The following is a 24,697-nucleotide window of genomic DNA, read 5'->3' on the forward strand; positions in this document are numbered from 1 at the left end:
CCTAAATGCTTTCAAGCCATATGATTTATATTTTATTTTATTTTTCATGGTCGTTGGCAGCAACACCCACAAATGGTCAGCAGGGGGAACACACGGTATGAAAATAAAGAAGAAAAAACAACAATCACTTCCTTTTACATGCCTCCCAAACGCAGGAGCAGCAGGTGTGTGAAACAAACGTCCCCCTGCAGCATTTTATTTGACGTTATTAGTACTCATGGGTAATTACATGGTGCCATAACAGCGCTGTGGTGCAGTTGATTTAAGGACAGTCTCAGCATGCAGCTGCAGCAGGTATTCTGGGCGTGGCTTGTCCCATAGGTGTGTGAGGAAGAGGACGGTTTCAGGTGTTTCAGCATTCCCTGCTCGCGACGATACAGGAAGACCCAGTGACATTTGAATTGAACTTTAACACCTTGCAAATATACTTTTCTTTACTGTAAGAACTAAAAAATTCCAGGTGCATAGTTCTTCTCTTGGGAAGAGGAACCGGATCCTGTTGGACTCCAGTTGGAGCGTTTTTGGAAGATGTATAACGCCAGATATGAATACGACGTAAGTTTGTCATAATTAACATTCTCTTTCGTTTCAGTGACAATGTAGGTTGTTTTTAACTTCACACAAAACGACACACTTTACCACATACACACGTTTGTTTGCTTTTGTCCGAGGCTACTATAGATCTGTTTGTGTGTCTGTGTGTTTACAGGTTTAGGCCTAAAGTAGCCTAAAACCATGATACATTGGCCTTTGACAGCTTTTCTGTCTGTGATCAACACTAGCCTGTGTTTCTAGGTTACTATACTATGAGTTTTCTCAATGGGATTAAACTAAAAAAAACACCTGAGTATGAGTCACCTGTTGTCATGCTGGCAAGTATCATCTGTTATTTGAAGATAGGATGAAACGTTATGAATGTGATGTTAGCATGAGTGTGGTAATTTAACTTTACAATGGACAAAATACATTTTGTTTATTTACATTATACCTTCACTAGTATCAGAAAGGACATGCACTCAATTCAGTATGAACAGTTGGAAATACTTAAATAATCCATCCTGCAGATTCTTTTCACCCTTTACAAACACTTTTTTTGATCACAAAGTCCATCATTTGTTGTCAGGTGGAGGAGAGACAAATGCTGTTTGCTGACACACATTTCTGTTTATAGAGTTATGAATGGGTGCTTAAAATCCTTTGAACAGTTGAATTTTAAAAAGTGCTTTGATTTTGAATAAAGCGCTTACATTTAAGTCACATAGGGTGCCAAGTTGACTTACAAACAGCTTCCACATTTTGAAACATGAAACGTTCTGATCAGTCAGTTTCCAGTATCTTCTATTTATATTATTTAATAATAATAATAATAATAATATTTTCTACAACCCCAATCCCAAAAAAGTTTGAACGCTGTAAAAACTTAAATGATTGCAACCACTTGCAAATCCATTCAAACCTAGATTTTATTGAAAACAGTACAATTCTGATTTTTACATTTTTTAAATTTTTGTTTATCACTGTCCACTTCTTTGGAATCTGGATTGTTTACGATAACTGTAACAGTAAAGTTTCCGTGTTGTGTGCATTACAGGTATATTATGTGGTGAAACACATTAAATATAAAGGCATGTGCTGTTAATAGACATAGATGCCATAAGCAAGTTGCCAGAATATTTTAGATCAACCAAACGGTTAAATCATGATTAAATAGAGGCTTTTGTATAGACTGGCTTTGTAATAGGATGTGAAAACTGCCAGAAGCCTATTTTGCCTAACCTATAGACCGAGTTCTTCTGGAGCATACATACATTATGTAAATATCCATACAGTTCTTGTTCCTACATAATTCAGTCTTGTTTGAGACGAATGAATTACTTGTAGAGGATGTGGGCAGAAAATAGTGTCCGACGGCTAAAGGTGAACTTCATTCTGCAAAGGGACTCATTAGTGGTTACAAGGCTTTGGTCAGTGCTGCTGAAATCCACCAGCGCTCCACCACCTTTATTTGACAGCTTCATGAAAACAGTGCCAGCCCCTGGGAAATACACACTGCAGTCTACCAGTGTGGTACTGCTGAGAACACGGGCAAACAATAACACAATTCAGGCACAAAGAAAGTGTTTTTCTTTCCTAATTTGGAGTGACATTAACAAGGAGCTCAGAAAAAGTAGCTTGTAACCAAAGCATCCTGGCTCAGGGTGGCCACACTTAAGGTAGTATGCATCACAAGAGAATTTATAAGCATGTCCTTGCATGACCCCCTACCTTCACCTTTTGAAGACTTAGCCAGTGGTGGTTCTTCACAGGGGCCTCCAGGGGCCACTGCCCCTGTGAAGAAGCCTTTGGCCCCTGCTGTGGCCCCTGTGTCAAATTAATAATAAAATGATCAATTTATAACAATAAATAATGGAACAATTCTAACCTTTTTTTTGTTCAAACAATATCTCATTGTACACAAAAGGAACCCAGAATGTTACATTGTATAATAGTTTAACTCTATGGAGTCTTAAAGGGCTATTTTGTCCATTTTTGAATAATTTTCATGTCTTTACATGTCTTTGTACGTCATTTTGTGTCTTTTTTTGGTAATTTTGTGTCTTTTTTGTGTCTTTTTTTGGTAATTTTGTGTCTGTTGTTGTGTCTTTTTTATTCATTTTGTGTCTTTTTTTGTTATTTTGTGTCTTTTTTGTCATTGGTGTCATTTATGTGTGTTTTTGTGTCTGTTTTAGTTATTTTGTGTCTTTTTTTGTCATTTTTATGTCTTCTGTGGGGTTCTTTTTGGTTATCCTGTCTTCTCATTTTGTATCTTTTTTGGTCATTTGTGTCTTTTTTGTGTCTTTTTTTGGTAATTTTGTGTCTGTTGTTGTGTCTTTTTTATTCATTTTGTGTCTTTTTATAGTCATTTTGTGTCTTTTTTTTGTCATTTTTATGTCTTCTGTGGGGTTCTTTTTGGTTATTCTGTCTTCTTATTTTGTGTCTTTTTTTTAGTAATTTTGTGTCTTTTTCAAGACATTCAAAGATTTTGAATGCTTAAATATCATCTTTGCCATTTCTTCATGTGCTAATGTGCCCCTCTGATTAAACACTGGCCCCTCCTTGGCCCCCACAGTAAAACTGGTCTAGAACCGCCACTAGACTTAGCCAAACAAAGAAACTAACAAAATAAGTTCTGCCATTTATCCTTTCAAAGACGATACAGGTTACTATTGGAAAAGTCATTTCTCGGGGAAACAATGATCTGAATATTGGCACAATTTAAGACCCAGTAAAAGTATTTTCCTGTTTTTAAAAGTTGTTGTCGGTGGCAGAATATAATTTAATAAAAGTCAACCTACAGTTGATTTTTTTATGATGTGACACTAATCTGCCTTCTTGATTGCAAAAGCTGTGAGAGATGCTTGTTTTAAACCACATAAGATGCACGAGTGAAACTGTTGGGAAATGAACATTTCTTCCTTTGTTAATATTTGATTAATCACAGACAATGAGGTCAGTCTCAGATTCTGGATCAAATGGGAATACGATGAATATTGCAGTCAGTCAGTTGTCTGTTTATGTGGTGACTCAGTGGAGTCTTTGGTAAATAATTCTTCAGGCGAGGCCATGCTGCTGTTCTCTCACATTTCAAGGGCAGGCTTGTTGAATATGAGCAACAGAAGTGAAGTGAATGTGATGTTAGTGTCACGTCTTTTATTATTGACTCCACTGACTGATACTTTCAAGAACTGGGGGAGTTTAATAAATAATTATTCATGTTTAGTTATATTCGCTCCCACACATGTTTTGTTTGCACTTTGTTCAGGCTTCCCAGCTTTGGTCACTGTCTAATATTCTGTGTGCACCTAATAGAGGCTGCTTCCTTGTTAAAGCCAGCAGTAGCATTGTATTTCATGCAGTCTTCCTCATTTCTGGAAAGATTTTGTCGATTTGCACCCAACCTTCTACACTGTGAAAAAAAATCTGTTTAATTTACGGTAAAATACCGGCAGCTGTGGTTGCCAGAACATCACCGTAAAAATCACAGTGAGCGTATGTAAATGTAAATATCAGTAAAAACTGTAATTTATACTGAATAATCCCATTACTTTGCATGAAAATTTTAGATTTTTACAGCAAAACTGTGTGTTTTCTACAGTTTATGGCGGTAGAATTTAAAGTTTTATACTATTCTTTGATTAACAGTAATTAAAAGTATCTACTACGGTGATCTACAATGTTTAATTTTACAACCTATTTCTGATGCAATTTGACAGTTTTTTTACTCTAATTTCTACAAACATCTTTTACAGTGTACTGAGCTCCACATTGAGCACAGCTAAACATGTCACATCAGTAGCCATTTTTAAAAACAGATTAAAAACCTATCTTTTCTCAGCATTTTCAGCATTTTTCTACAACATTTGGTTGAATTGTGCACATGTGTGAGTAAGTAAGTGTATATGTGGTGAATATGAACTAGCTTACCTGCACTCTTCAATTAATTTGTAATTGATTTTTGTTTGTTTTTCTGTGGTTTTTTTTGTTTTTTTAACTGTAATTATGTGTATACATTGTGAAGCACATTGAGTCTGCCTTGTGCATGAAATGCGCTCTATAAATAAAGTTGAATTGAATTGAATTGAGCAGCAAGGTGGTAGTAAGTCACAAGGCTCTACCACCACTCTCCTTACTGATGCAGCGGAGAGGCTAACTGCTAAATGTTTGCTTGGGGCTACTGTCAGTAAGAGATGTGTGTAGTTGTTTGTTCACTAAAAGTAAATATGAGGCCACTGAAGCCTAAAGTGCATTTATTGGTTGTTGTATTTGATTGTTCCGTTCTGGTTGCAGTCTCTGGGCTGGTTTCTTTGGATTCATCAGCACTGAAGCTTTTTAAAGGGAAAGTCTTGGGGCGGGGGGTACTTCTGCTAATGTGAAAAAGCCTTTTGTGACTCCAGATTGAGCTATGTGAAATATAATAAATTGCCTTAAGTGATGTCATTTGAGGCAACAATTCTCTCCCTGAGGTTCTGCTGGTCTGGGATTCTGCGAGGCAGCTGCTATTAGCTTACTCATTTGACACTTTAAACTGCATAAATTAGCCTACTGGCTTGCAGATTTTTCCTCCGCTCATAGCTTAATCACAACAGAACACCAGGGTTCAATTTCAGCGTGCATGCATGTTTTTTAAAGCCTCAAAACTACTATTTGTAGCCAGAATAACAAGTAAGCACACTGCCGGGACGCTGCAGCCGTTTCTCTCTGCTCTGTGCTAAACCCTGCCCTCTTAAAACTCAGAGATCAAAGAGAGGAGAGGAGGGTTTTCTTAGTAATTTAAAATACAGAAAAACGCCGTAAAGACTCTCACACTGAGCTGAAATGGAAATACTGTGCTGCAATACGTGTCTTTTGGTTTAATTACGGCCTACATGGTGGTGTAGTGGTTTTTACTCTTGCCTCACAGCCAGAGGGTCACTGGTTCGACTCCGGCCTGCAGCTCTCCTGTATGGAGTTTGCATGTTCTCCATGTGTCAGCGTGGGTTCTCACCGGGTTCTCAGGCTTCCTCCCACAGTCCAAAAACATGCACTTGTGTTTAATTGGTGACTCTAAATTGCCCGTAGGTGTGAATGAGAGCGTGATTGTCTGTATACAGTACAGGCCAAAAGTTTGGACACACCTTCTCATTCAATGCGTTTTCTTTATTTTCATGACTATTTACATTGTAGATTCTCACTGAAGGCATCAAAACTATGAATGAACACATATGGAATTATGTACTTAACAAAAAAGTGTGAAATAACTGAAAACATGTCTTGTATTTTAGATTCCTCAAAGTAACCACCCTTTGCTTACTAGAATATAAGACATGTTTTCAGTTATTTCACACTTTTTTGTTAAGTACATAATTCCACATGTGTTCATTAATAGTTTTGATGAATCTACAATGTAAATAGTCATGAAAATAAAGGAAACGCATTGAATGAGAAGGTGTGTCCAAACTTTTGGCCTTAAGGATAATGGATGTATGGTTTAATTATGGCATTTATTTGAAATGATTGTGTTATTCTGCAGTAGTGACAAAAAAATAATATATCTGAATCCTTAAAATTAAAAGTTACCCAACTAACACATTTTCTAACAGTCTAATATTTGGATCCAGCCCAAATAATAAGCCCGCCATTAGCTGCGTATTTCATGCAACATTCTTCCGCTATAAGAAGAAAATACAAACAAGTCCCAGTAGCGTGATGGAGGGGGCCAACACTTACACAGCCCTGTGGAGAAAGGTCAGGCTGTGCAAGACTATTCGAGCTGTGACAGGTTGTGCTGTGTGACAATATGAGCTCAAGTATGTGGACAAACCACTTGAGCAGGTGTAGCACTAGGAAACACACTGTGGGACCACAAATGCTGAGTGGAAAATAAGATGGCAGAAAAGTCGAGCTCCATGAAAACCACACAGTAAAATCAGCATACCCAAATTAACACTGTAAGAGTTGATTTTAACACTTTTAAAGTTAAATTTTAACTCCAAGAAGAGTCAAATTTACACTAACTCAGTGTAAAGGTACCAACACTCGAAAAAGTGTTAAATTAACACTCTGAGGTGTGGACCCATATAGACACTTTAAAAGTGTTAAAATCAACTCTTACAGTGTCTTACAGGGTATGCTGATTTTACTGTGCAATGTTAAAATATGTATAGTAAGCATTTTTACATCAAACTATTTGATTTGGCACATATAACATTACCAATTGTTTTGTTATATTCAAGTGTCCCAGTGAGTTGTGATGCACAACACCAGGATCCTGAAACTGAATTCATCATTCATCCGTCATTTATTTGATTATTTACACGAGTGCTTTTCATAATGTAACATGTCAATATGTGTTGTGTGCAGAAGGCCCATTAGAGGGCTCCGCCTGCACTCATTGTAACCATAATTAGAGTTTTAGTTTCACCAGCTCACTTGGACTGGGGGTAAACTGTCAACCGCTTCAGTCATGGTTAGGTTTAACAATGAGAGATGAGGCATGGTTGATTTCCTCTAAAGAAATTAGAGAGGAAACGGTTAAAACATGGAGTTAGAGGGTGCCGAGGCGGTTAAAGCAAGACCACCACCAGTCCGTGAGGAAGCTCCTGGGAGTCTATAGCCACCCGGCAACAACACAGGGAGACAGTTTGGTGAGATAATTGGGCAAAGGTAAAAATAAAGGGGGTTGGGATTCTGACTTACCCACAGAAGCAGATTTTATCCTGTGATAAAAACCAAACTCTTCCCTGTAGTTTCAGCTATGCTGCTTATTTATTGAGCAAATCTGTCTGACAGTCATTTGCCTTGTGTAGAGGATGTAAATTAGTAAAAATACTCTCATTGAGGCTCAAGGACTCTTAAACAGCACTTCGTAATATCCAATATTCCACGACTGAAGTACAGAATATAAAATATCTGTTGATGTGTTGGCCCAAATAAGATGTTTTAATCACTTTGATTTAAATTTAAATTTAATATCTTTTCCCTCCGCTCTCTGTTTATCTTTATTACTCCCAGTTTCCTTTTGTCTATTCATGTGCTCAGCTGAGAACTGAAACCAGAATAATCCACATGACTAATGTTGTTTGGGCTCCAGGCTTTCAGGTCTTTGCAGCTCTGTGCTATGTAGCATTACATATTGATGTTTGATTTATGGAGCACTGAAACTTAAGGTCAACATGGCAGATTTGGTGGCTCAATCTATTACCTGAGTTAATTTAAAACCACGATCGTAATGGTCTTGCATTTAGAATTTTACTTAAATATCCAGCAGAGTAATGTATAGTGAAGTCTCCAAAGGACACACTGAAAAATGGGCCCAATACTGATGCTTTAACCTTGTTCTTTGTAGCGTTTATTAATGAATATGATCATATAACAAATCAAGATTTATGCAGCCCGGTAAATGGAAATAATAGGTGCTAGTACCCTGAAAGTTTACAGTAGTTAAAGCAGGAGTGTCAAACTCAAATACACAATGGGCCAAAATGTAAAACTTGAATAAAATCGCGGGCCAACATTGAACAAATAAACCTTTTAATATATACCAAACATGTTTTGCTTTAACATTAAATATGGAACCAGCAACGCTTATAAACATACAATATATAACTAAATAGTGCAGACATGCAAAATCAAATTTCAAATAAAAAAACACATCAATGTCATTAATTTACAATAATAATATAATAATTTGGTATTGCCTCGCGGGCCAAATAAAATTACACTGCGGGCCAAATTTGGCCTGCGGGCCAGAGTTTGACACCCCTGAGTTAAAGGTACAGTTCACCCCAAAATCAGAAATACACATGACATACATATTGATCTCTGAGGTTTTATCAGTTAAGGTTGTTTTTGTGTGTCTAAAGGAACCAGGTGGCACTTTGCTTCTGGAGTTTTAAAGTGCCAAAAGAATAAAAAATAAAAAAAATGTGAAAATGAAAAAATGTCTCTTGCTCAAAATATTCCACAGAGCTTATTAGGAGCAGTTTCATGTAGGAACTATTTTCTTTCTACCAAACTAGACCTGCCAAATGTAACTCTGTGTAGAAGGAGAACACCATTTCTGTTTACACTGACACAAGCACAAACCCTCTTGTCAATGAGTGCATCACCCTTCCTTCTGCACGGTGATATAGTTGCTTTGTGTAGTTTGATATAAAGAAAATAGTTATCATGAGAAACCGGGTTTTTGAAAATAAAGTTTTATAATCGCATTGTATTCAAGAGAAGGGAAGAAATCTCACACCAACACAATCTACACTCAAAAAAATGATTGAAGCCCTTCTTAGATGTGACACATTAATGTATTGTTTGTCTAATGAAAATATATCAATTAAAATCAAATCAAAAGTAGTTTAAGAAGTGTAACCTAAAATGTATTAATTTACTCCCCTGTCCTTCCCTTCAACCCAAAAAGAATGACTTTCAGTTTTCCAATTCTATGTTTTTAGGTTGAACGAACACAATTTCTTTATTTTAGCTCTCCTTGACATAAATGAGTTGAGGTAACTCAATTTAAATACAACACATACATGTTTTTAATTTGAGTAATTAGACCAAATATAAAAAAGTGAGCTACATTAACTCAAATGCATTATATTGCATCAATGCACTTGTTTTGAGTTTGGGCTACATATATTTGTTGGATGGAAATTCTGCCCACAATTGAATTGAGTTCATCCAATGAGTTATTTTTTTGAGTGCAGATTGATAAGTAAGAGAGAAAAAAATACAATCAGTCTCTGTCTCTGCTGACAAGAGAGCTTGATTGCTATGAAAAGTAATTAATAAGTACCAGTGTTGACATGACATAGCCGTAACCCTGCTTGAGGTTTTTTTTTTTTTTAACCACACCTTACATCCCCACTTGTCATACTGGTTAGACTGCTAAGAAATACTGTAGCAACTGACTGACTGTTTAACCGCTTTCCTGTCAAACATTAACATTTAGTTGTTTGAATCAGCATTTTGTGGATTTTCTCCAGAAGTCAGTCAGTCACTACTTCCTGTTTAATAATGGCATAGCACACTGAGCTGGTATTTAAAAAAAAACGTTACACATAGTTCAAAAATGTGATAGTATCTCTTTCTAGGAGTGAAGAATGGCATAAGATGAAGAGCTTGTAATGGTTTTATTAGGCTGTGATCAGGGTGACTGATAGAGAGAGACCCTGGAGCACTTGCTGACCCCATCTCTAATGATTCCCCTCATTCTGGCCCATGATTGCTGTTAGAGATTCCAATTAGAAAGCATGTGTGGAAGCCTGGGCCGGGTAAGAATAGACCTTAATTGCCATGAGTTATCATCTAGACTCATGTAATTGAGCCCCCATCTTAAGGGGCAGCACATCTGACAAATTGATTTAATACCAAAGTGATTCTCCATCCCTAATGGCACTCGGGCTTCTTCACTCATGGGCTACAGGCACTGAATTCATTGTGTGTTGATTACTAACCGGCCAGAAACCTTTTCTCTCAGTCCTCCCACTTGAGAGAGCTCAACAACAGACACACACTAAGTATCGATGGACACACACACACACACACACACACACACACACAGCCTAAAGCAGAAAGCCCATAATCTCTGCAAGCTCTGCCTCAGTTATCATCTGTTTCTTAATGCACGGATGTGTACATGGAGGTGTGAGTGTGGGAGCTCGGTCACATTTTCCAAACAGGTTAGGCTGGTTTTGTTTGCCTACATATGCAGAGCTGCCTGTTTCAACTTGTCACTCTAAAAGTAGTTTAAGGCGTTTCGCATCACATTTTTTTCCAATATCTTGTCACGGTTGAGCAGTTAAAATATTGAGAAGCAAAATGACTTTGTTTTACACAATTCTGCGAATAATCTGTCCCTTTAGTACAAACTCCTCCAACCTCGATTACACTGATTGATTTCTTTGGAAGATGATAATGGCAACAGCTCAAAGATGTTTCCCTAAAAAAATATAGACATTGATCACATACTCAGCATGAGGGACAGCAATGCATAAATCATTTCTTTTATGGGGTTAGGGCCTGTACACTGCTGTTTCTCTCATTTCTCTTACAAAAAAATCCCATCAAAGATATAGATAGATAGATAGATAGATAGATAGATAGATAGATAGATAGATATACTTTATTTATCCCAAGCTGGGAAATTACAGTGTAGCAGCAGCATTACACACAGAGACAATGACAACACAATTAAATAAAAAGAACAACCTAGGCATACTTCAAGAAATAAAATATAAAAATACAATAAAATACAAGACATATGGCTGACATTAGTGTTGCACTACCTAAAACTAACCCATTCATGTGTGAGCTGTAGATGCATTCATAAATTTTAACAAATCTTTTGGTGGTTTACAACTAATGACCCAGCATTATTCATTTATCGATGAGAAAATGTGGTTTGTTTAGTCAGAAACTGCTGAAAAATACCTTATTGTGATCATTTTTTCTATATTTTTTTTATAGAAAATTATATTAAAATAATCATGGTGTGACCAGGAATTTTCTTCAACCTGTTGGAATATGTTTTGTAGGCGGTTCATCTCTGCAGCACCACGACTTAATTCAGGATGGTATTTTGCAGCGGTATGGACTTGTGTCACCTGACTTGGATTCAAGTCAAAAGTTTGATGATCTCAGACTTGATCAAATCAAAAAAGACTTGGGTAACGCTTTATATTAAGGTCCTTGTAATAACCATTAATTAACAAGTAATAAGGCCCCTGTAAGTCCTTACAAGATGCTTATTAACATTATTGTGTGTTTATAAGCTTATATAAGTGTTAATAATGGCATTACAAACACCCATGACCCACCCATTATGTCTTTGCCATGCCTTTATTAATCTTATTTTGTTTGCTTATTGATATTAAAATATACTTTATTGCTCATCTATTATAAGTTAACTATAAGCTAACTATGCTTTTTGCAACTATCGGATCTAAAGCAAGAACAATGCCTTATTACTTGTTAATTAATGGTTATTAAGGACCTTATTATAAAGCGCTACCAAGACTTGTAACTCAGTTCAGTTCAGTTCAGCTTTTATTTCGAACATGTGCGAGTAACACAACAAAGTAAACACAAAAACAAATACATCCGATGAGAATAATCAAAACAAAAAAAAATAGCAATAGTCAAAACAAACGCTGTAATGTGAACGCAACATGTCCGAAAAGGAGTAGGATGAAGCATATGCTTATTTAAACCTTCTCCACTACTCAATTAACACTTTTTTCCCCCCTAAACATACATATTTAAATAATACATATTTACAAAAAAAATTAAAAAAACTTGAAAATAAATAGATTACATAAACAAATACATGAATAATTGATCATTTATGAAAACACCCGGTTGTTAAAGCCCTTCTTCCTCCCTGTACCTTGTGAAAACCATGTGTTTGTACCGTTTTTTAAACTGGATTATGCTTGACTTGGACTCTAGCATCAATTGCTGCTAAATAGTGACTTGATAGGGACTCAAAGCTTTGGACTTGGGACTTGAGTGCAAAGAGTTGTGACTTGCAAAACAATGACCTAGTCCCTTATCTGGTCATTTGACACATTTATGCCTGTAACAACTTATTGCACCTCTTGTGATTTGGATATATACGGTCCATATTGTGATTTCAATTAAATATTCAGCCTTATTTATGACACTTATGCGCCTTCAGAACATACTTTCTGTATGCTTGCTGACTCTGGTTTCTCTTTTTCTGCATCAGGGTCACAATGGTCGTCAGGAGCGGATCGACTTCTTAAACAGCAAAGAGAAGTCTTCATCAAAGAAGAAGATCTGCATCGTGGTCGGGGTCCTCGTGGGGCTCCTCATCCTCGCTGCCGTCGCAGCGTTCCTCATCTGGCTGTTTGTTTGTGAGTAGAGTTGAAAGTTTTCCTCTTCTGTATCATCCACAGTAGATATCTGGAGTATAATTTTATGTTTCACATTAGTGGGTAAATTAACCCATAAGAACCTATGGTGACACAGGTGTAACAAACACTTTAAATCTTCTAGAATCTCCCATATTCAGCTTCATTTTTCAGCTTAACTCATTAAATCCCTAAGTGACTGGAAATAGAAATGGGAAAAAGTAGCTAATTTCAAAAAGCTTATTTTTTTGTTATAATTATAACCAATTTAACAATTCTATCCTGTTAACATGGTGCACTTTATTGCATTTAACCCATTTAACAGCACTATTAATGTCACAATTTTAATATATGTTGTGGAGATGCAGAGAAAAAGGCAAATTTGTGTCTCTGTAAGCAGAAAAGGTGTTGAGTTTATTTATATTAAAATAAAAAATATCATAAACATAAATACCATAAATGCCCAATGTGACATATATGTCACATCACAGATCTTTGACATTTAAGGGTAGTATTTTAAAAAAACATCATAAATTGGTCCACTTGTTCTGTGGTAGATTTTCCCATAATTTTCTTTTAAGGGTAAATGGGTCTGGGTTCTTATGGGTTAAAGATGATGACAATCATGAGATGTTGGACATTTTAGTAAAAAAAAAATCAAGGTTTATCTTAATAGAATTAAATGAGAAATGGTGAATATGTAAATTTCTACCATCAGTTACTCCCAAGACAAGCATAACATCATAAACAGAAAGTGGATCATTCCCACTGGCTGTGAAGGCACAGCTCTTTGATATCAGAGTGAAAGAGTGACTTGTTTGGACTTTGTAATTTCCCATTAGTGTTAGCCTGTTTGACAGCTCTGACTTTCTCCTTTTAATAATGCAAAGGAGAAAAATGTCACAGAGTCCGTGGCACAGCTTCCTTGTCATTTACACATACAGGGCCTGATAAAAAGGCCTCTGAAGTCTTGATAAACAGCCTCTTGATTCAACTGGCTGTTTTAATTGCTCCGAGAGCCGAACTGTCTGCTCGATATGAGATCACGTCGTACAACTTTGAAATGCTGCTTCAGGGTCTGTTCAAAACCACAAGTCTCCTCTTTCATCAGAGGCAGCTATCTTATAGCATTTTGTTGATCAAACACTTAACTCTCGTCTGCCTCTCTCCTCCAAGTTAAAAATGCTGAAGAAGGCAGTTTCAGTAAGCACCTCAAGCCGTCAGCGCAGGTCTTCAGCGGACATATGAAGCTGGAGGGAGTTCCCTATGACCAGAAGCTGGAGGACACCAAGAGCAAGACGTTTGACACTTTGGCAACCAAGCTGGAGGCAACTGTGAGTTTGACACAATTATAATAGTTTTGGATTTTTCTTTTTTTTTTGTAATTTACTTTTTTTTTTTTGTAATCAAATTTTTATTATTTTCTTCTCCTTTCAAACCACACACAGCCACATCCCACCCCACATCCAACTGTACAGCATATCAAAAACCACTGTGGGCAGCATGTGATAAGAACAACAAACAAGAATCTGAACTACCTGCCCACCCCCCTTCCCCCCATACCTCCCTCACCCCTCTGGCTTACTCCCTCCCCCTCCCTTTGCTGGACTCAGTCATATATAAAAAAAAATAATAATAATAATAATATTAAAAAATAAAAATAAATAAATAAATAAAAACATAATAATAATAAATAAATAATAATAATAATAATAATAATAATAATAATAGTAATATATATTTTTTTTAAATATAACGAATATAAATAAATAGTAAAAATAACAGTAATTACACAAGCAATTTAGTTAATTACTACAGATAAGAAATATGTGGGGAAAAAAATAAAAAATAAAGAAAAAATAATTTACTTTTTATTGGTTTTTGAAATGGACAAACAAACAATCAACATGAAGACCTCTAGACAAATACAGAAAATATCAAAGAAAAAAGTCAAAGTGTACAAAAGGGGATTGGAAAACACCCAAAATTAAATGAATAAATAAAATAAAATAAAAAGGGGAAAGGTACAAAGAAATGAAAGTATTCTGATCGTCCAATCTGAGATTACCTGAAATCCGGTTTTATGGTAGAGACATATGTAATCCATTTTTGCCAATTTTCAATAAATACCTCTTTTTGTGTTCTTAAATTGAAAGTAATTCTTTCCATTACAAAGATACTGTACACAATATCAATCATTCATCCCTCTTCAGCCATTTCTTTATCGATTTCTTACAGGCCACCAATAATATTCTAAGTAAATATTTATCTTTATTCCTCCACTCCAGTTCCTCTAGATCCACTAAATATAATAAATTGAAACAAAAAGTTATTTTTGTTGAAAACACAGTCTCTAGAATTTGATGTACGCTCAACCAAAATGGGGTCCCAACAGGGCAACACCAGAATATGTGATAGTGATTAGTTTTGGATTTTTCATTAGTTTTAGTTTTAATTTTGTTGTGAATTTTTGTTTTCAAATTCAGTTAGTTTTAGTTAGTTTTTAGAGTGAGTTTTCTAGTTTTAGTTTAGTTTTTAGTTTTTGAAAATGCTTAGTTTTAGTTTAGTTTTTATTAGTTTTGGTGTTAGTTTTAGTTTTTTTTGTAGCGGGCTATGTGTTGGGTGCGTGATTCAAAGAGGTCATAATAAATGTTTCCTTTGTTTCCTTTGGTTTATCATCTCAGCCCCAATAAGGTTATTAACTCTTACAGTTCTGGGTGTTTTGAATTTTGGTTCTAGTGTAAACATCCCAGTCTCAGTAAACATATTCACCATGTGTTGCATGTTCAAATAGAAACACTGAATTATGAATGAAAAAAGTTGGCAAAAACGAAAACTAAGGACATTTTCACTATGATTTTAGTTCGTTTTAGTTAGTTTTGTAACCACACAATACACTTTCAGTTAGTTATCGTTTTTAAAAAAAACCTGTTTTTTCAATTCTAGTTTCCGTTATTTCGTTAGTTTTCGTTAACTATAATAACCTTGGTTTGACACCCAAAGAATATGACTTTCCTATTTTTATTCTCTTTCTATCAACTGTATTATTACCTATTTTAGCTAAATGTTCCACCCATTCCCTTCTCTCACTGAGTATTAGTTGTTTGGCATCATGGAAACGGTTTTTAAAGGCCCCTCCCAATGCACAGAAAGTGCTGAAGGCACAGCTGCGTGGGTGGAATAAAACGCTGTACATCCTCTTTAGTAATTCCCTCAACAGCATCTCCTATTATTGGAGGCAGTGGAGATGTTTGTAGTACCACTTTAGGAGCATGTTGATAGCAAAAAAAAAACCTCGCTCAAACCCCGTTAAGCGCACACTTTATCAGTGAAAAGCTCCAGAAGTGAGGGTGTTGGGTGGGGATTAGAGTGGAGCCTGAATATTAGATGACTAGATGATTGGGGGAGATAAGCTGCATGGTGCACTAGGTTTCACTTGCATACAACAAAAAAGGACAGCCTTTGAGGAAAAGTTTAAGATCTAGGCTACTGTTTACATGACAGTTACAACTTGTGGAATATGGCTTTATTGTTGGGCTAAAGCCTTGGAGATAGACACAAATGTACCCAGCAGCTCTAGCACCACCTGTCTGTGGACTCCTTCAACAGCTGGGCTTTATCTTCTTTATTTTCTTTTTGCTCCTGTCGCATTTTACTCACTGTGACCTCGTTTTTCACTGCAAAATAAGTCCTGCACCTCCATGGAAACAGAACAACCACGGCTAGAAAATGATCTTTTGTGCAGGATAACTAAGTTTGAATGTCATAAATTATATATTTTTTAAAACCATGCTAATTAAAACTTCTGCTTTCTTTTTTCTTTTAATACAAAAAAAATCAAATCTACAAATAAAACATTTTTTCATTTTACCAATATTGAAAAAAGTGGGGCTCCACACGTATATGGGTGATTTCAGAATTGCGGGTACATTTTGCGTCTCCCAGAAAAACCTTTGATTATTTCCCCCCAAATAAGTATTTACTGGATCTGTTTTAAATGATATTCCAAATTATATTGAATTTTCACCAATAATAATGTTTGGTGTGTATTTTAGGCACAATTTATATGTAAAATATTCATTAAATGATTCCTACCCACCAATTATTGGCTGTCTTCAGCTTGTGATTCACATGTTCATATTGAATTAACATAAAATAATTCATTAAAATTAGCATTTTTTTTTTGCTAATTCTATAAATACTTATACTTACAGTTGCACAGAGTATTTATTTTCTGTAATACATTGGATTTCAACATTAAAAAAATATATTTTTTATCTGTCCCTATGATCTGGTCAACTCTGTTATCGCCGTTATAAAACCATATAAAAAACCCTACAGCATATATGCGTATATATATATATATATACATATACATATACATATACATATATATATATATATATATATATATATATATATATATATATATATATATATATATATACATACACATTATAACTTCTACATTTCTACATACAACCTTTCTTGTCCTCTCCCCTCTACTCTGTGTAAATAGTCTGCAGTTCAATGAAGTTTCATAATTTTTGAAATATCACAATGTCAAGTTAGATTTGGTGGCTTTGTTGGCACAAATCATTTGTTCAAGGACTGTTAGGAAATTGAAAATCTGATAATAATTAATAATTTCTGTTTCTACAGTTTATGACTGCTATGAAACATGTTGTAATTTTAGTGATTTAAAAAAATAAAATAAAACATGTCTTTCATACCTACTGGCAGGTTGTAGGGTTCATTGGGTTCAATGGTTTTATTGGGTTCATGTCTGATGTTGCTGACTTATAATTTAGAAATGGCCATCTTTTCCCACTTTGTCCGATGAACCCTTTTCCTCTCACCCCATTTTCTGCTTTTAACACCAACCATACAAATGAAAGTGGCTCATCTTCTGCAGCTGGTTCTTTCCCTCTTTCACAACATGCCCCTAAAGGTAAATAACACTTTACATGCATAATAAATGGTGGGGACCTGCATTTAAGACCACAAAGTAGTGACTGCAGTCTTGTCTAATACAGTTCGCAGCTCACTGCAGCTGAAGGCAAAACAGTTAATTGGAGAATCCCGTTGTTGTGTGCTTTTCATGGAAGGCGGTTTTTATGTTAACATGCTAATTTGTACTTTTGTCTTTAGGCAGACAAGCAGAACTCTTGTACATGCTCTGTTAAAATACATCCTCTCTACACAGCTAAAGGAACTCTACAAGAAAGATCCACTCCTTGAAAAATACTACACTAGATCTACGGTCACTGCATTCAGGTACTGGCAGCTCTTCAGCTCCTCTATTTTTTGTTTTATTCTGCTGAACAGATGGTGAAAACTAAATGTGAAAACAACACACTTAACACTAAATTTTGTATGAAGGAAAAGCTTTGTTGCACAGTCCTCTGTGGGTTCAAAGTTTCAAGTTTGTTGCATTTCTTAGAACAAATAAAATCAGGGTTAGATGAGGTCTGTTGACTTGTGACCACACAGTTTTTATATGTAGCTTTGCACTGCAGTGGATTGTGAAGTTCTGTACTAACAGTAGCTGTAAATCATGCAGTAGGGCAGTAGTTCTCAACCTTTTTGAGTCGCGACCCCCAATTTAACATGCATGTTGTCCGCGACCCCCTCTCACTGAACAGAATCTCACACACACAGTTCGGATCACTCAAAAAAGGAAACAAAATGACCAAAAAAGACACAAATTGACCACAAAATGATAAAAAAGACACAAAATGATAAAAAAAAGACACAAAATGGCCTAAAAAGGCACAAAATGACCAAAAAAGACACAAAATGACCAGAAAAGACAGAAAATGAACAAAAAAGGAAACAAAATGCCCAAAAAAGACACAAATTGACCACAAAATGACCAAAAAAGACACAAAATGACCAGAAAAGACAGAAAATGACCAAAAAAGGAAACAAAATTACCAAAAAAAGACAGAAAATGACAAAAAAAAGACAGAAAATGACCAAAAAAGGAAACAAAATGACCAAAAAAGACACAAATTGACCACAAAATGACCAAAAAAGACACAAAATGACCAAAAAAGACACAAAATGACCAGAAAAGACAGAAAATGACCAAAAAAGGAAACAAAATTACCAAAAAAAGACAGAAAATGACAAAAAAAAGACAGAAAATGACCAAAAAAGGAAACAAAATGACCAAAAAAGACACAAATTGACCACAAAATGACCAAAAAAGACACAAAATGACCAAAAAAGACACAAAATGACCAGAAAAGACAGAAAATGACCAAAAAAGGAAACAAAATTACCAAAAAAAGACACAAAATGACAAAAAAACAAACACAAAATGACCAAAAAAAGACATTAAGTGACCAAAAACACATTAACACATGAACACTTTAACACAGTGGAGACAGAGCTGACTTCCAAAATGATTTGGCGACCCCCAGAAATCATGTCACGACCCCAATTGGGGTCCCGACCCCAAGGTTGAGAATAGCTGCAGTAGGGCAATACATCCATTGGATCAATTTATTTAAATTCATGGTTTAGGACAATGTGTCAAATGAAAATTTGTGATGATTTTCACACAAAAAATTGATAGATTACAAGCACCTCATGTATGATTTTCTTACTTTTTTGTTACATGCATGAAAAAAAAAGCATGTTTATTTTGTGTACAAAACTGTTTTCACCCAGGGATGCAATACATTTTTTCAAGAGGCACCTTTTATTTACTTTAAAAAAGTGAAGTTGGTGAAATTGAGGTTTACACATTCCCAATAGAGAAATTGATCTGATAACACTTTACAATAACCATCATTTATAAATGGCAAATAGATGGTATATTAATGTAAGTTAATAGTTACTTTACCATTAACAAACAATTCAATTATAATTAATAATGTTTAGTAATGGACTATTTATTAACGGTTTGCACTCATAACATTTTTAACACTATATGAAGCAATTGTTTGATTTCCAAATGATTTATATAGCTTTAAGAAATTGGTTGTAAAACATCTATAAAGATTAAATATGAAGACCTATTTGTAGAATCGTAAATATTTGGTTTATAAACCATCTATAAACATAACTTAGATGGTTATTGTAAAGTGTTACCATTGATCTTTGTGTGAATCATTGTTATTGTTATAAATACAACCAGAGATATAGTGAAAAATTGAATTCTATTTTCAGGCCTTAGCATGCTGCTACTGCTAGATTAGTTTTCTGCTTCTTCTTGAATGTTGAAGCTTGTTACTTAACGGTCTCTTTTTATTCTTCCTCCCCACTCTCCATCCATGTCTCTCTCCTCTCTGCCTGCACCAGTGAGGGTGTGGTCGCCTACTTTTGGACCCAGTTTGATATTCCAGTCGACGACCTGGAGATCCTGCCCGAGTTCTCCGAGGACCGGGTGTTGGAGGCTCTGGAGTCGGGCATAAAGGCGAAGAGGAGATCTGGGAGCAGCAACGACATCAGTATTAGTGAAATCACTGCTTCACGTAGGTACCACCCGGGCCGCGTGGGGGAGGGGGGGTCATATTAAGGGGCATAAAAGATGGGAGTTTGCTCCAGCTGGCTCCAGATTATGACATTTAACAATAAGTAAAGATAAACCTCAGTGAATACAGATCTAAATGAGGTCATTGTCATCTCCTATCAGCATTGGCATTCTGTATGCTGTCTATTTGTATTAAAGGAGCTCTCTGTGAGTTGTGCTGATAAGATGATAACAGATAAGCCAGACCTCTCTGCTGCTGCTGCATCTGAGATTGCACATTTTATGCTGTTTGGATCCTCTAATGATATTAGCTGGGCTCTGGCCTGGCTTGAGACAGCCATTTTTCTTCCTTCTGTCCTCTCAGCATTCACATTGCATTTGTCCACATCCTGGCCACCAGCCAAGCACCGGCCCTGTGACTCAGTGGTTTTGGTCCTCTTTAAAATGATTTCTGTGGGTATGATTTGATGTTGCTGTCCCAGATAGTTAGACATAGATGTATGGGTTGCTGCTGTAGGGCAAGGTGAGATGGAGCAGAAAGAGCTGCACACCATCACCGGTTCCCTTAACCGCAGGGAAATTGAACAGAAAATGTGCAACCCAAATATTTTAGGCTCATGCATCAAATTCTATCAGCCTCCCAACATTAGCGACCCATTCTTACCTTTTCCTCCTGTTTCCCTGCCACTCTCTCTCTCTCCCACCTCTTTCTGTCTCCAGTCACAGATTCTCGCATGGCCAGGAACCCCAGAGCCAGTGAGTACAGCGTGTCCCATTTCAATCACTCGCAGTTGTAATTTTCCAGCTGGCTAGATGCTCACTCTCCTGCCAGTCTGTAACGAATGGCTGCTCTGGCCTGTACTGTACATGTGCTGCTCTAGTCAGAGATTGAGAACCCTGTATCAGTCAGTCACCATGCACAACACTTTTCTTTGACACTGTCTGCTGATTTATTGCCTTAGGATGATTAGACTACATTACATTGCATTACATTACCATAGTAGCCCTACTATCCTCACATGAATCTGTCTTTACATACATCTATAACATCAAGGATGGAAGCACTTTTGATTAAATGGTGTTCTGATGTGTAATTTGTAATGCAAAGTCATTGCTTTGTCTAATTAAAAATTGATTGCAAGGGAAACAGAAAAGAAACAATATTTACTGTCTATTTCTTAAAGGGACAGTTCACACCCAAACCAAGAATACATATTTTCCCACTTACCTGCTTATCAATCTAGATACTATTTAAAAAAATAAAACGCACATTTCAAATAAAAGATAAAGGCCTGGTTACTCAAGATAATCCACAGGCGTTATTTTTCTTTCTACCTTTCTTGGAAAAAAATAGCCATTGCTGCTACAAGCTAGCAATGTCAGACTACGCTTCCATGTGTGTAGTTTGGTAGAAAGAATATGATTCCTCCATAAAGCTGCTCACACCAAAGTCTGTAAACACCAAAACAGATTGATAAAAAGCACTTCAGGTAAGAGCAAAAATATCTATTTTTGAATTTGAACTGTCCCCTTTAAGAGAACAGTCAGTTGAAAAAGGCAGAAGCAGATCCAGAACTTCATGAAGTTACTTGTTTCTGGTTACTTAAGTTACTCATAGCTATGCTCACTGTGTGATAAAACCAATGTTGTTGTTCCCAGAGGAGTGTTTCCACCGTCTGGAGGCTGAAGAAACGGAAAAAAGCTTTACATCCCCAGGGTACCCCAGACGCTACCCCGCCAAGTCTCGGTGTCAGTGGCAAATCCGAGCTGCAGAGAACCACGCCATATTTGTCTCTTTCCCTTTTTTCCATGTGGAGGATGACTGCTCTGATGACTTTGTCTCCATCTATGACTCTTTGAGTCCAGATGATTCTCAGGCCATCACTGAGTAAGTTTGGGAAACATGTTGGTATACAAAGTCATGCTGGTGCTTTTTAAAGTGAAATCTCTCTGGATGGATCAGGTTTTTTCATCATATATTTACTTGCAGTAAGCCTCTCCCCTGAGAGGAAAAGAAAACCAGTAAATAGACTCATTTTTGCTCCCACAGTACATCAAGTTGTGACGCAAATCATTTTCCCATTTTGCCTAAACCTTAGTAGCAGGGTTTGTTTGATAGTGCTCAACCAACATTTGTCTCATTTATTTAGCCTAGACGATCAGAGAGAGGGGAAATATAGTTCTGCATGATTCCCAGAGGACCACCACAAGGAATCACTTGACTGAAATGTTGCAGAGGGATTTAGGAGTAAAAGCTCTTTTGATGTGGGTGGAAAACATGTTCCACTTCATTCCTTTCACTGGATTTGTGATTACAACTTTTATTTTTTATTTTTGGGCCCAGAAGCCTTTAGCGCTGCATGTCTCATTTTATTGTTAACTTTTGAGACCTTGGTGAGATTGAGTTGGCTCAAAAAGACCTCTGCTTTCAAATCTGTGAAGGGTGCCAACCTGAATCCTGCTACACCACTGTGTGTAATTGCACTTTGTCTATGGGGGAGGGCTATGATTCTGAAACTACAGGCTCCTGAATGCAACATCAGTTGTAGCTGCAGGCAATTTCAAACTCAGAAACCATTGCCAAACAAATATGCGTTACCAAGCGATGCATAAAATTTTTATAAAGCTATTGAGCGATCAGCTTTATCCAAGGTGACATGAGGTTTATGAGAGCCATAATATAATACTCTATAATGACATTATTCTACTAGAGGTAGATGTATTGCTGCTCTTGCAGCGTCATTCACACCTCCATTGCTCTGCCGCCAGCAGTGCTGAAACTTTTTGCTAATGTACCTAATGTTTGACTTTGAAACTCCGCCTAAGCAATTTCTATCTAGTGCTGGCACATCTCTCCTTATTTATCTCTTTCTCTATCCCTCTCTGCTTATCTATTGATTTCTTTTCAAATTATTTTTTTCTTTAAGCATTTTAAACTTGTTTGCTGAATTGATGTTTTAGTGCTTGTGACTAAAGAGAATTACAGCTGTATTTGAGTTTCCTAAGTGTTGGGCATCCTAAGGAAGAGAGAAACACCATTCAGTAAATGCATTTTTCTTTCTGATGCTGTAATCTACCTGGTTTGTGTGCCATCTTGTTTGACTGCTCATCTTCTCTCACAGAAAATGTGGTCAGAGGCCTCCCTCCAACCCTCTGGAGGTGGTGTCATCCGGCAACATCATGTTGATTAATTTGATTACCGACACTGAAGTCCAGAGGCCTGGCTTCCAGGCTGTGTATAAAGCCATCCCGAAGTCGAAAGGTAATTAAGACATTCACAGCATTTGTTTTGCCAGCTACATTTTAACTGTTCACTTCAATTCGTTTAAACTAAGGGGAGACACTGCAGGCAAAAACATTTTTTTTTCATGCACTGTTCAATTTTGTGATATGGGGGTATTTTTGCTTCCATAACGTAAAAGAAAACATCCAAAAAACACATTAAGGTGTTTACTAGATGTTTAAATATTTTATATTTACTAGACTTTTTTATTAGGATACATTTTTTTATTGCAGTTGACAGTATTCTGAATTATGGAGTAATAAATGATATGTAATACGTCACCCCAGTCATACGGCACTCTTAATACGTCACCGTGATGAAGCGAGCTTTATCCAGTGTTCGGATTTATTTTCAGGAAATGTATGCAAATGAGCACACATTTAACCCATTGAAGCCTGGAAAGCGGATACGTCGTTTTGTAGTATTTGTATAAGCTCTTAAATACTTTTTGAATTTCATTACTATCTGCTACAGAGGCTGAAAAATCTATTATTTAGTAGAAGCGTTGGCACTTCTGTTGAATTTCCAGAAAAACTTCAGGTTTTAGGGGCTTATTTTAAAATCGCCCAGAGGTTTTACAGGCGTTTTTAGGCGTCAATGGGTTAATTAGGCAACACCTTATTTGCATATTTAACTATAACATTTCATTAAAAAATGTTTTTAATGTTAATTATGAGCCGGGGATGTTTTATGGGGACATCTATTATTTTAGCCTATTCATCTTTAGTGTTTCCCCTTCAACCCCTTTAAATAATGATGGTGAGTTATGCTCAAATGTGAGTTTATGACTTCTTCTCTCCAGTTAAAACCTGCGGTGGCGTCCTCACTGCTGACCACGGAGTCTTCACCTCCCCTCTTCACCCCAGCTTCTATCCTCCTGCTGTGGACTGCAAGTGGACCATCAAGGTTTGCAACACTGCTCCTCTCCCTGGCCCCCTCCTCTACCTGAAACCCCTCTACCCACCACCACCTCCTCCTCCTCCTCCTCCTCCTCCATCCTTAGCCTGCCATGAGAGGAATGCTGAGGCAGCACTATAGAAGCCAAGCTGTTCAGTACCTCTTCTATCTTCATCTGTCAGACCGCTGTTGCTGCCGCAGCTCAAGCTGAGCTGCAGTGCTTTGTGTGTTGGTTTTGTTTGCTGGTGTGGACGTAGTCAGTTTGTGCGTGTGTGTGTACACGTGTGTGTGTGTGTACACGTGTGTGTGTGTATCTGTTTGTCTTGAAAACTTGTCTGCTTGCATTTACATGGGATCCAGATACATGTCTTGGTGTGTTGGAGGGACATGCATGGTAAATAAGGTTGTTATGAGCCCATCAGCTCTTCCTCTGTGCTGCAGGTCCCTGCTGGGAAGAAAGTGAGGGTGAAGTTCATCATGTTCCGCATGAAAGAGCCTGGAGTGGACACCCGTCAGTGTAACAAAGACTATGTGGAGTTTATGGGCACCAAGTAAGACTTAAACTCATTTCTGTAACACCCTAAATTACACTCTGTATACTGCGTTTCGGAAGCATCCATCACAGTTTGGAGGCCAGCTCAGGAC

The 24,697-nt window shown here is 36.7% G+C and overlaps 1 protein-coding gene across 1 annotated transcript in view; it reads left to right on the plus strand.

Moving 5' to 3' along the window:
* Positions 1–165: 165 nt before the first annotated feature.
* The window catches only part of st14 (ST14 transmembrane serine protease matriptase), a 32,642-nt gene continuing 8,110 nt past the window's right edge, over positions 166–24,697 (plus strand). The window contains exons 1-10 of the mRNA XM_059338465.1: positions 166–555; positions 12,245–12,392; positions 13,566–13,723; positions 17,596–17,666; positions 19,701–19,873; positions 20,593–20,628; positions 21,532–21,760; positions 22,995–23,134; positions 23,958–24,061; positions 24,494–24,603. Of these exons, the coding sequence (XP_059194448.1) occupies positions 529–555; positions 12,245–12,392; positions 13,566–13,723; positions 17,596–17,666; positions 19,701–19,873; positions 20,593–20,628; positions 21,532–21,760; positions 22,995–23,134; positions 23,958–24,061; positions 24,494–24,603 (1,196 nt within the window). The 5' untranslated portion in view covers positions 166–528. The remainder of the gene's footprint in view (positions 556–12,244; positions 12,393–13,565; positions 13,724–17,595; positions 17,667–19,700; positions 19,874–20,592; positions 20,629–21,531; positions 21,761–22,994; positions 23,135–23,957; positions 24,062–24,493; positions 24,604–24,697) is intronic.

Source organism: Centropristis striata, chromosome 8 (assembly GCF_030273125.1).
Source record: "Centropristis striata isolate RG_2023a ecotype Rhode Island chromosome 8, C.striata_1.0, whole genome shotgun sequence".
Taxonomy (NCBI): Eukaryota; Metazoa; Chordata; class Actinopteri; order Perciformes; family Serranidae; genus Centropristis; species Centropristis striata.